General features: G+C 40.6%; 1 protein-coding gene across 1 annotated transcript; it reads right to left on the bottom strand.

Annotated features, from left to right (window-relative positions):
• Positions 1–4,347: 4,347 nt before the first annotated feature.
• Positions 4,348–12,168, bottom strand: LOC307026015 (solute carrier family 22 member 13-like). The gene is made up of 10 exons (XM_079661083.1): positions 11,757–12,168; positions 11,459–11,562; positions 11,201–11,355; positions 9,016–9,187; positions 8,815–8,935; positions 7,757–7,851; positions 7,391–7,605; positions 7,196–7,304; positions 4,779–4,973; positions 4,348–4,531 (listed from the first exon to the last, which is right to left on the bottom strand). Exons 1-10 carry the CDS (start codon positions 12,129–12,131, stop codon positions 4,471–4,473), a joined length of 1,602 nt encoding a protein of 533 aa, XP_079517209.1. The 5' UTR covers positions 12,132–12,168; the 3' UTR covers positions 4,348–4,470.
• Positions 12,169–12,941: the final 773 nt, after the last annotated feature.

Here is a 12,941-nt window from a genome sequence, read left to right as displayed (position 1 = left end):
ACTTACCCTGCTAGCGGGGAACGTTCTCACAACTTTGGCTAACGTTACCTATTGGTTCTAATAAGGTTTTAAAAAAACGTTTTAATCTGATGTTCAAAGAACCTTTTTAGGATGTTTATTTTTTCAAATAATGTTCCTATAAGGTTTAAGGTTAACTAAGACATAACGTTTTAACTGCAACATTCAGAGGATGTTATTGAGGCCTGAGATGACAGAACGTTTTTTTATAAAACGTTCCTTTAAGGTGATATGTTAACAAAGGTGGAACGTTTTCCTTGCAACATTCTGAGGATGTGTTTTGGACGTTGTTGGGTAACACATTAAAGATGTTCTTTATAAAACGTTTCCTCAATGTTACATGATAACCAAAGAAGAACATTTTGAAAGCAACATTTGGATAATGTTTGCAGGAGGTTATTATCTTTTTATAAAATGTTCCTGTGATGCGAAATATTAACAGGGTCATGGTCAACGTCAGATTTATTTGTAGTGCGCTTTAAAAAACAAACTTGCTGCATTTGTTCGAAAAGGATGTTTAAAAGAAATCTGATGTCACCACATTTTCGTTTTTAGAAAAAAACAAGCACGTAATTCATGATATTGCATGTTTGCGTAGGCATGTCTGAGTTCCCAGCTCGACATTGTTGGTTCTAAAAACATTCTGAGAATGTTACGATTCATTTTTCTAGGAATGGTTTAATCGAGAAGTTTTATTTTGGTTCCTAGAATGTACTTCTGAAAGGTAGGATAACGTTCTCTAAAAACATTCTTAAAATGTTTGGTGATAACATTGTCCGAACATTATACCCCAAGTGTTTTTGTTGTTTATGCACTTATCTCTATTGTCATATGGATCGAATAACACTTAGAAAACCAAAGACAGACATATAGAAGAACGGACCGACTATCACTGCCCGTCCCTGAAACCCCTGTTAGTGGGTTAGTGCCCGCCCCTGCCTGCTGGTCTGCTCTACACGGCTGGGAGCAATCTCCGATCAACCACACCTGCAACCTGCTCATCAGCCACACTATGAAAGCCTGCAGCCTGCACTCATTCCCTGCCGGATTGTTGCCGTGAACGGTTTGTTGCGTGCCGCTCTAGCTTTTTGCTGCATATTCTTTGACAACGTTGCCTGCTTTTGCCTCATACTGATTTTTGTGTCCCTCCCAGGAGGAATCCAAGGCCTTCCACACTCCCAAGACCAGCCAGGCCTCTCTACCCACCCTGGAACAACTGTTTCCCACTGCCGCCATAACCAACCTCCACTCCCAGCTCCCCTTTTCTAATAAACAAAAGTTACTTTCACCAGCTGATTCCGTGTCATCCTTTTACATGTGTTAATAGTCAAATTCCAATAGTTAAGTAAACTATCATAATCTTCCTAATGACCACAGTGGTCAGTCCACTTACCCAGGAATTTGGAGTTGAACAATTACAGGAATATTATGTCTTTATGTTCAAATAATGTAAACATATTTTAGTAAATTGTTACCCCAGAACATTTGCATACTTTTTGTAACATAAACCATGTTATCCTTCTCTAAAATAATAACATTCTGGCAACATAAAAAATCTAACTTGCAGCTGAAAATGTTTTAAGAACAGTAGGGCATAATGTTCTAACAATGTTATCAAAAACATTTTAAGACTGTTTTTAGAGAACGTTATCCTACCTTTCAGAAGAACATTCTCTGAACCAAAATAAAAGCTTCTGCTGAAAATGTTTTAAGAACAGTAGGGCATGATGCTCTAACAATGTTTTCAAAAACATTTTAAGAAGGTTATCACCAAACATTTTAAGAATGTTTTTAGAGAACGTTATCCTACCTTTCAGAAAAACGTTCTGGGAACCAAACAAAAACTTCCTGCTGAAAACCTTCTTAGAACATTGAGAGTAACATTCTCAGAATGTTTTTAGAACCAAAAATGTCTAGCTGGGTAACCTGTTCAGGAGGAAGAACCAGTCTGACTTGGAGGAAGTGCTAGCTTTTGTACAGCATGAGGTCATCATGACCAATGGACAGATGCAGGGATACCGTTGGCTACATCTCTGTGCAATTCAACAGGGCCTTGTTGTGTCACAAGATAGCATAAGACGCATCATCAAACTGGTTGATCCACAAGGTGTCGAATTAAGACGAGCCCACCGCTTGAGAAGACGTCAGTACAGATACAGAGGGCCAAATGCACTTTGGCACATGGATGGTTATGATAAGCTAAAGCCCTATAGCATTGCCATCAACGGCTGTAGGCTATAGATCAGGGGTCGGCAACAGGCGGACCGCGGTCCGGATTGAAGTATTATTTGAATTATTTGAAGGATTAAAGTAACGTGTTATGGCAGGGAAGTTCAATCTGGTATATTCATTTTAATGTCACCTTATATAGAATGTGTGTTAAACTTGTGATTTCTGCATTGAGTGACTTCTGCCTAGCAGATACCAAGAAGAGGCCCCTAGGGTCTCTCCGTTAATTATCAATAGTCCTTGCAATCAACAGGGGAATTCCCGGATACATTTTCAGATATAAGGCAGTTAAAGTCTTGTAGAATTAATGTTTATCTCCTACACATCCTGCAGGCCTTGAGACTTGGGTCACCCAGCAGTAAATGAGATAAAGGTCCTTTTGAGCTTATCAATAAAATGTATTCATTCCTAGTAAGCTGACTTTGGGGTGAAGGGAAGTTCAGGGAAGCCATTAAGCGATAAGAACAATTAACTTCTGTTAAAGATACATGATACGATGTGTGTGCTGAAGATGTTTAGCGGGAATGAGTATGTGTCCTGTCAAAGAGTCCTCTGTCATGACTCCAAATCATTGATTGGGGGATCTGCCTGAGGGCAGAGGGACAGAAACACACACACACACACACACACACACACACACACACACACACACACACACACACACACACACACACACACACACACATACACACACACACACGCAAAAATACACACGCACATGTATACACACACACACACACACACACACACACACACACACACACACACACACACACACACACACACACACACACACACACACACACACACACACACACACACACACACACACACACACACACACACATACACTGTGAAGCAAACGATGGAATCAACAAACTGACTTACTACCTGGGATCCCGCCCAGAAGGGAAACCGACCAATGGAACACTGCCAACTCACTGTCTAGCTCGCTCAGAAGTGAACTCTGTGTATAAATGTTGTGATCATTTTGAAGATCGGGGCTCTTGTTTCTGACTGGCCGTTCCTGAGACGTGTCTCACACGGTGGTAGAACCTGAGCCCGGACTACTCGGCAGAGTGCTTCGTGATTCGGTGATGTATTTGTATGTTTGCACCATTAAAGCAGATTATTGTTTAACCCTTATCCTGGCTGCTTTGAATTTGTCCTTCTTTTGAGAACCCGCTCATATAGGAACGGCGCGGAGCAGAGATTCTGCCCCAACAAATCCGGACACAGACGCCGACCTATACGGACCCGGAGCTATAATCAATACATTAATAGGGGATTTTTCGGCGCCTCCCGCTTTTTTAACGCTGATTTGGGTGACTTGTGTAATTCATGGAGAACCGAATAATTTTCGTTTTTTTTTTTTCTCACAAGAGAGCCGCATGAGAGTCCCTGCTCTCTAGCAGGGACGGAAAAGGGGGTAAAAAGGTTCTCATGAACTCATTTTAGTTCCTGCTCTTTTTGGTGTGAACGCGACATTTCGGAACTATATCGTTACTAAAGTGGGAAAAGTACTCCGGTGTGAACGCGGCTAACGACTATCCTGGACAAAGATATAGGGGGGGGGTTCCAAAATCCGGCAACTAAAACACCTTCTCTGCCGGATATGGAAGCCCCTCTTTAGTTCTTCACCTGCTGGGCCCAATATTATTTATTAATGTGGCATCCCTTCATTTAAAACTGTGTCTTGTTTCTCTCCTCAGCTGATTTAACGGTGAACAAGGAGAATCATGACGATGCGTTTGAGGCACCAACAAGTGTTTAAATCTGTGTGTGTTCATAATACGTGATAATGTGTTGATGCATAACCCGCCTAATTGCTTCAATGGTTTAATCAATCAGTTTTTATTAAAGTAAATGATCATTTACCATTTGTTTAGTTTAGAATTACCACAACGAATCCCAGTTAACTTTTTGGAAAATTATTTCTTGTGGTCACAGTGCTCATTAAAAATAGGTTTGACAGAAATACAAAAATGAACATACATTTGATATTAAAATCCTGGGTATGCAGAAAGATCCAAACATTTACTGAGGCTAAATTGTTACCCCAATAATTTTTTCCAACACTTTCAACAAAGCTCTGGTGAATTACATTTTATTCATATAACACTTTTATGCAAACAACACCGATAAAAAGAGGTTGAAAAAAAATGCTAATACATGTAGAAAAGTTGTCTGACTATAATAAAGGAAGAAGAACAACAGTACAAATTAAAGTTTTTTCTCTTGAATTATTACTTCAGCGTTCTCCAAAGCTCCATTGGATGGTTCCCTAAAATTAAAAACAGATCAAATTATTGTTATATACAATTATTTACACCGAATACGTTTGTTTTTCAAGTAAAGCTGTGTATTATGGCAAGCCCATTTAGCTTTTATTCATTTCTGGAGGATATCTAAAAATCAATTCTAAGAATTGATTTTTAGATATCCTCCAGAAGAATAAGAATTGATTTTTTAATATCTTCCAGAAATGAATAAAAGCTAAATGGGCTTGCCATAGTGTATACTGCACTCACTCGGACTCAGTGTGGTCCTGGAGTTCCACATTGAGGGTTTCAGGCAGTAACAAGCAGAGACCAGCAGCAGTGATGGGGATGATGCCGTATATCAGCATGGGGATGGAGTGATGGTAGACGTCCAGCAGCCTCACCAGTGGAGCCAGGGTCCCCGCCGCGCGGCCACACATCGAGTTCACACCAAATCCATTCTGCCTGCAAGGACGCACAGTAAATGGACTGCGTTTATATGAAGCTCAGCGCAAGTTCTTTCAGGAAGACTGGGTATATGTTACGGTGGGTGAAGCAAGCAGTAGTGATGTTATGTATTGCGCCGAGTCTTCGGAGCGTGTGTCGAGTAATCCCCGAAGCATTTTGTGAAGCATGTATCGAGCCTTGTATCGTTTTGGGCCAGTGACGTCATCGATGACAAACGAAGCCTCGCTGCCTGTCGATACCACGTGACTGCTTCAGAAAGTGATTCCGATCGGTTGAACCCATGTTTGAAACCACAACGCTCATAATACCCATGGATGTATAATAAGAACCATGGAATGGAATGGAATTAAAAGAGCTCAGACCCTCACTTATATAGAGGTCGGAACATGTCATAAGTATAAACAGATACAAGCATAAATAAATGTAGGAATAAAAACATGAATGAATAAATACAGGAATAAATATTGTAGAGTGTTTTCAGGGAAATTCAGTGTGTGTGCTGTGGCTCAGCTAGAAAGCAGTTGACTTACGACCGCAGGATCCCTGGTTCAACGACTGAACAATACGTATTTTTGGTTGTATATAAAAGCTACAGCTAAATGAGATAATGTAGTTAATAAATGTATTCTTTGATATGGTTTAGCCTTTCTCTGGCTACAACATGGTTAAGTTTATGAATATTATTAAGGAATAGAAATCCCTCTTTGCAATGTTTACCAGTCTCCTTAGGCTTTTCAATCACAATCAATAAACTGGAATAAAAACAATATTGTTAAAATGAAAATATGATTTAATGTTCGTTGTTTAGAGTTATTCTAAGGCTTTACTCATTGGGAACTCGGTATGAGATACAGAACACTGTTCAGATGTCCAATCTGCCTGTTTTACACACTTTGACCAACAGGGGGGTTTGTGTTCAAATGAAGCCCATGATGTAGCCTCATGAGATGAACCCTTTTGCGAACCAATTGGCTGGAAAGCTTCAAAGCTTCATAAGGCTTCATCTCGAAATTAAGGACCCGGATTAAGAAAAGTCTGTGTCCGTAGCAAACCTGTTAAGCCCAAGAGCCCCTGTTAGAGGGGGCTGCGGGTTTTCTTTTCACTAAACTGTGACTCAGGGCTTCTTAATATTTAAAAACCTATTAATGTGTCATACCAGATTAACGGGACGAAACTCAACTAACTGACAGTATGAACCATTTTTACCAAAACAAAACACAAGTTTCATAAGAAGCGTCTAAATGACCCCTGAGCGAAAAGATGCTAATGCTCTTAGCACAGAACTCAAGGTAAAAATACCCTTATTACTTATCGTAACTGCACACACAAGATATCCGATTAAAGCTGAGATTCCACAGATTATATAGATATCATCACTTAGCGATCAGAACTCGCGACAGGGAAAGCAAACACAGACATCCCAACACGTAGCAAACACGGGAGATCGTCTCACCGTAGCTGTTATTCTGATCAAAAGTCGTGTTCAATGGCATTAAAATGATAAAAACGCTGCTGAAGGTTAATCCAATGTGTCTGTCACTTTGACAAAATTATTGATAATCCATAATTCAATTTTTATGTAAAGATTGGAGATTTAATATTAGCTGCTAATGGTAGCCACCAGAGTGTATCGCAGCTTCCGGGGCCTTCTGGCTACGCATCACTCATTCACCAATGGGTAATGTTTAGATGGATTTTAGGAACTTCCCCTCGATTCTATTGGCTCTAACAGTCAAAAAGAGATGTCAATCATCAAAATCAACCCAGGGGGGCCAGAGATTTGGAAAATGCACCCAAATGACCCCAGAAGTGGGTTGTTTTTTCTAAACCTTTCTAAAAAGGTCAAATTTCACTTTTTTTGCATTAATCTTGATACAGGGTACTTATATGTTATAGTTTGGATTCCTAAAGCTTTTAGTCTCCTATCCCATCATTCAACGGTGGTTTTCACTATAAGTAATGTTTTTTTTTGGGAAGGACACTATCATTTAAATTGTTTTACTATGTTCAATCTGAATTTACTTTAAAATAAAAACATCTATATTGATTCTGACACTTCTACATCCAACTCACGATGTAACCTTGCTATATTATTAATGTATCTCTTTTAGAAGCGAAGATATGGTCATTTGTTCTGGGAATGTCATTTTCGAGCCTGAGACCTGAAAAACAGCTCAGGGGTTAACAGGTTAAATGCAATTGAAAAAGAGGGACATTACCTTAAAATAGTTGGGTATAACTCTGTAGTGTACACATAGACTATGTTGCAACAGGCGGTAGCAGCAAAAGCTCCAATAATTGCTATCGTTGTCACCACAGCAGGAAGATCTGATGGGGAAATCATACATTGAAACACAAAATGAAAGTGAAAAACAATGACACGTCTATATCAAATGTTTTCATGTAATATATACCATTTGGGATGGCGATGACAATGAGGCAAGCAGCTCCCCCAAAGAACAGGAAGCCCACTAGTCCTGTCCTCCTTCCAATGCGTTGAATCAGAGCGTAAGAAGTAGCCTGTGCAGGAAATTCAACGACTCCAAAGATGAACTGCGTGAGGTAGATATTCAGACCAAAGCTGCCCACATTCAGGAACAGTCCGTAGTATAAAAGAATTGATGCGAACCTGGTACAGTTGGAGAATAAGAAAGACATTTTGTTCAAGTTCCCAATCACTTAAACAGGGTTAATGTGACAAATGTGGAAAATTAACAGCGTGGCGATTAGATATCATTGATAAATAATAGTCATACTGATTCACTGTCAGATCAACACACCAGCTGTAGCCCATTATCAGAGTACGTTTCCTCAAATACGATATCCGGAAGATATCGAACACGTTTCTTCTTCCAGATGTTCCCTCGATCTCAAGCTTAGGAAGTGAAAAGAAAGACAATTAGTTTGTATCACAAAGACGTTCAAACGGAAGAGGATCAGGGCCACGTGAATTACTGACTCCCCATTGAAATCAGGACAGCAGAAAGCTTACATATCTAACTCATCTCTTTAGACTCCACTTCGAGCGATAGAATTACTAACAAAGGACTGGCTTATCTAAAGCCAGTTGAGTAGCACTTGAAATGTTTTGGCTCTATGAAACCTGATGTCATTTCAAACCTTTATTTAGACAGATTAGTCCCTTGAGATCATCGATCTCATTTACAAGGGAGACCTGTACTTATATGATTCTGTTTTCTTCAAGTTTGTATCTTCTTGGTCGAATGCACTTATTGTAATTCGCTTTGGATAACAGCGTCAGCTAAATGCAATGTAATGTTTTGAGATCTGACAAAAAGTGAATATCTTTTGGAATTTTGAGAAAAAACGTCAGAATTGAAAGAGATCGTCGTAACTTTTTCTAACAGTATTCCAACTTTTCTCATAATTCTGACTTTTCCTCAGATTTTTGACTCAGAATTTCCTATTTCTAAAAATGTGGACTTTTTTCAGAGTACCAGATTTTTTCAGAATTTTCATTTTTATGTGTCTTTTTTTACCTTTTTTTTCAGATCTCCAGAAACTATTCTCATGTGGCCCCAATCCTCTTCCGTACTGTAGGTTTATAGTGTTGAATATATGGTGAATTTATTTTGAGATCTGATAGAATGTGATTCTGACTTATTCTCAGATTACTGATTTTCCGTAAAAAAATTGACTTTTCCTCCGATTTTTTTTCAGAATTTTTATTTCTCAAAATGTGGAATTTTTTCAGAGTTCCACATTTTTTCAGAATTTGTTTTTAGTCCCCTCAGAATTCTGACTTTTTCAGATCTCCAAAAACTGTTTTCATGTGGCCCCAATCCTCTATGTTTATAGTGTTGTTGATGCAGCTCACCTTGTCCAGCAGGTGTTCTGGTATCTTGGTCCCGTTCAGCCGGGCCGCCCTCTGCAGCTCCTTCAGCGCCTCCTCCTTCCTGCCCTGGGAGATGAGCCAGCGAGCCGACTCTGGGAGAAACCTAAAGACACACAGGATCAAAATCACACACTTTTACTTCCATGTTATAATTCAAACAACTCTTATCCCGAGGCTGCTGACCAGTAATAGACTGCAAAGAGGACTAGAAGAGGACTGAAGAGAACCAGCTGCAGGATCCTCCAGTCGCGGATTAAATAGGCGATGCCCGACAGTAAGGTCAGTCCCACAGAGAAGAACGTTGTGATGATGGTTGTGGAACGAGCAGCGTAAGAGGGACCAGTCCACTCCACCCCTGTAACACAGATATACGTATACATTGTATTTATTAGGATAAACCCCTTGTCGCAGTAGTGGAGAAGTTTGCCAAACCACTACTGTGACAAACCACGTACAGTCTGTTAAGTAAAATTAAGATCAGACCAGCTTAAAGTGAGTACATTGTGTTTCTAATCTATTCTTACGTTTCATTTTGGAGTGAAAATTGAGGTTGGTAGAGGTTGCCAGCTCAGTGTCATCTGTCCATTAATATCTGTAATAAATTAATATCTAACATAATGTCCGTGCACCACCTGAAGTTAAACCAAGCTGCTACTTCCTGTCCTATCTTTATTTCTTTGGCGAACCTTGATGTGACACGAGATGGCCTTTCCGTCCAACATCGCTCACAAAAGTTTCAGCTATAAATATTGTTACGATTATTGTGTTATGTCACGTTTTGTATGTCTTGTTTTGGGTGTTTTGCTGTTCTCCCTGTCATGTTTTCCTCCTGGGTTATTGTCTGGTCCTTTCCCCTGTGTTTTTCCTCCTGTCGTTAGTTTCCCTGGTGTGTCTAGTTGTCTGATTGTGTTCACCTGTGGCCCTTGTGTTTCTCCTCCCCTGCGTGGCTGTTTCTCGTCTTGTGATTACCCCTCCCTGTATTTAGTCTTGTCTCTTCCTGTGTTCAGTGTTGTTTTGTCTTTTGTTTGTGACTGAGTTCACCGGTGAGTGTTCTGTTTTGTCCGAGTTATTATTTTATCCTTGAAATAAAGGCAATAACAGTGTAATCTGCATTTGGGTCCTGCTTGCTTCACCCACCGAAACAAATATAGTATCAAATCTGACAGACCACCACGATAAATTAAGTAGTATACCGGAAGTTAAAAAGAGCGGGTAAACTCCAAGTTGGATGTTATATTAAACGTCCCCTCGTATACTGTTTTTCATCAATATGTTATAGGTCTCAGATATATACAAACATGTCTCTGAAGTGTTTGGCTCCAAACACCAAACAGATCATTGCAGCATTACCCATAATCCCCTGTTTCAGCCCTGTTTCCAAAGTGCTGATTCGCTGTCTGTTACTTTAGATGAAAAGGAGCCCCTCCCCACGCCCCTCTGATACCTCATTCACACCAACTGTGTTTCAGGGCCGGTTCGGAGCTGGAGCTTGAAAAGCATTGGGTTTTCCTGTTCACACCGCAGCGGAGCAGCCTCTTAGCTCCGGAATCCGGTTCGTTTCAAGCACCAAAAAATTGTCCGGCTAGAGCAAAAGCACATACGTCACGCTTACGTCGATGCGGGGGCAGGGGCAGGGGCGGGATCAACTCCTGAACAATAACAAAAAGCCCACGTTTTATCCAGTTTGTACACAACGATAGAGAAACTTAACAAGCAGCAGTGGTCCACTGAAGAGACCAGCTACCTGCTGGGAATCTGGTCTTCTGAAGAGGTACAGAGGAAGCTGGAGCACAATCGGCCATTGTTGTTGTTGTCCGCTTTGAGGGGTTTCTGCTCGGTTTGGCTTTATGAAGCAGGCACGCAAACGGTTACGTCATGACGCAAACGATGACGCAGCACCAGTCGGACTCTGGGCTGTGTGAAAAGAGCCGGAGCTAAACCGAAGAACCGGTTCTGAACCTGAAAAGCTCTAGCACGGAGCTTGAACCGGAGTTGCGTTGGTGTGAATGAGGTACTTTATATGAGAGAGATTTGGTTAAAAATAACACAATGGTGCTCTAGGAGGAGATTCAGGTGATAGGGGGGGGGGGGAGGGGTTACCTTGGTTGGTGATTGGCTAATGGTTACACAAGCCAAAAAATCCTTATGACATCATAAAGTGGCCAAAATCTGATCAGCTCATTTTCAGACAGGTTTTTATATAAATGGATCAGGACGAAAGGTGAGAGAATCTTTGTTCCTGAAACTTTCAGAGTCAGGAGGGGACACATGTTGATGTAGAAGAGACATGAAGAAGTCTATTTTGCATAATAGGTGACCTTTAAAGCGTGTGTAAAATAACTTATTATGATGGGAAGAACAAACCTACCCATCACAGATGTGTTCATCTGAAGGTTGACACTCGAGGTGCCGCAGAGAAATTTGAAAACCATGTAAACGTAGATGTTGGGGGAGAAAGCACAACCAACACTGCAGAACAGGAGGAGAGAAACACAGAGCAGGATCGAGAAGCGCCGTCCAAACCTGCAGAGAGAGGAGAGATGACGTATGCTTTCGCCTCAACACGATATAAACAACAGATAAGATAACGCTGTCAAATCAAGGTGGATGTGTTTTGGTTTCTTACCGGTCAGAAATCGCCCCATAAGCCAGCGCTCCAACCAGAACTCCGGCCATGGAGATGGACTGGGACGCCTCGATCAAACCACTCCTGTCACAAACTACATCAAACTGAAGTGAGAGGGGGACACAAATAAACAAAAACAGAAACCCTACTGCAGTATTTGTTTATAAAGTTATCAGTACAGTCATCATAAAGGCGGTAATCACCACAGGCAGATAAGAAATTACGGAGGAGGGCATATGAGGACACCGGTTCTCAAACATAAAAAACATTTACTTGTAGTTTTAATAGTAATATTTACCTCTGTCACGATGCTTGAAGCTCCAACAGGTGCGTCATAGTCCCATCCATGTGTGCATCCTGTAGTCTTGTTGATGCCGTATGCCTCAATGGTTTCCAAATCCAGATCCACAGGTGTGAACATCTCACAGCTCTCAAAGCCTCCATCCCTGTTCAGTGGGAGGGTGAGATTTCTTTGTCGCTCCTCCGTCAGGTTGGGTCCTCGCTCCAGGATCCAGTCGGTGTTGCAGCGATGTGGGAAGTTCAGTCCTACAAACACCTGACCGATCACATCGAAAGCTGAAAAAACACTGAGGATGCATATTCCAGCCAACAAGCGTTTCTGAAAGCTACCAAACTCCCCGATCTCCCGCAGGATCTCCCCGAAGCTGCTCATATTGATGCTTGTCTCGATATGCTGTGGTGCCACATTCAAAGTGCAGAGTGAGAGATGGATGTGCCAATCTGAAGGTGCTATACCTCAAGGAAGAGGGCAAAAGGTTCCCAACAAATTAATATTTAACCATGGACATAAGATTAATATGATGGACTTAAGACATAACAATAATAAAGCGTGCACTTTAATAACCTGCCCATGTCAAGAGGTCATCTCCAGACCTGATGACTTAATTGAACTATTCATATCTTAAACTGCACTGTGACTTGTATTCATGTATTTCTTCTTTTAATGTTTATTTTATTATCTTTGCTTTTTAATGACTGTTTTTAAATGCCTTTTCCTTAATGTTTTTCATTTCTGCAAAGCACTTTGAATTGCCTTGTGTTGAAAGGTGCTGTATAAATAAACGTGCCTTGCCTTACAATGCTAAACCAATTCTTGAATAGCACAGAAAATAATTTGTGCTGAAGTCATGATCAGATTTTTTTTAAAACGTGTGTCATTAACGGGTTTTTGTAGTTTTACAACGGACGCAAAACATGTATATTTTAAGTGTCAATGTGTTTGATTATATTTTAAAAGTTGAATTGGTGAAAGACTAGTTTTTATAATCTTTTCAGAAGCATTGGCAAAAGGGGACACGGGGGGAAAAAACAACAAAGGTTCTCGTGCTCACCAAAAAGTTAACGAACCTGCAGAGAGACGAGAGATGACGTATGCTTTCACCTCAACACAATATAAACTACAGATGAGATAACGCTGTCAAATAAAGGTGATGTGTTTTGGTGTCTTACCGTTCAGAAACCG

This window comes from Notothenia rossii (assembly GCF_949606895.1).
Source record: "Notothenia rossii genome assembly, chromosome: 12".
Taxonomy (NCBI): Eukaryota; Metazoa; Chordata; class Actinopteri; order Perciformes; family Nototheniidae; genus Notothenia; species Notothenia rossii.
This window is presented reverse-complemented; position numbering and strand designations above follow the sequence as displayed.

Bases quoted from the DNA above. Each gene is read 5' to 3' on its own strand.
- LOC307026015 (XM_079661083.1), bottom strand. From the start codon at position 12,131: ATGAGCAGCTTCGGGGAGATCCTGCGGGAGATCGGGGAGTTTGGTAGC. The intron at 11,356-11,458 runs GTAAGAAACCAA...CTCTCTCTGCAG, and splicing joins TATGGGGCGATTTCTGACCG to GTTTGGACGGCGCTTCTCGA. The intron at 9,188-11,200 runs GTAGGTTTGTTC...TCTGTGTTACAG, and splicing joins GATGAACACATCTGTGATGG to GGGTGGAGTGGACTGGTCCC.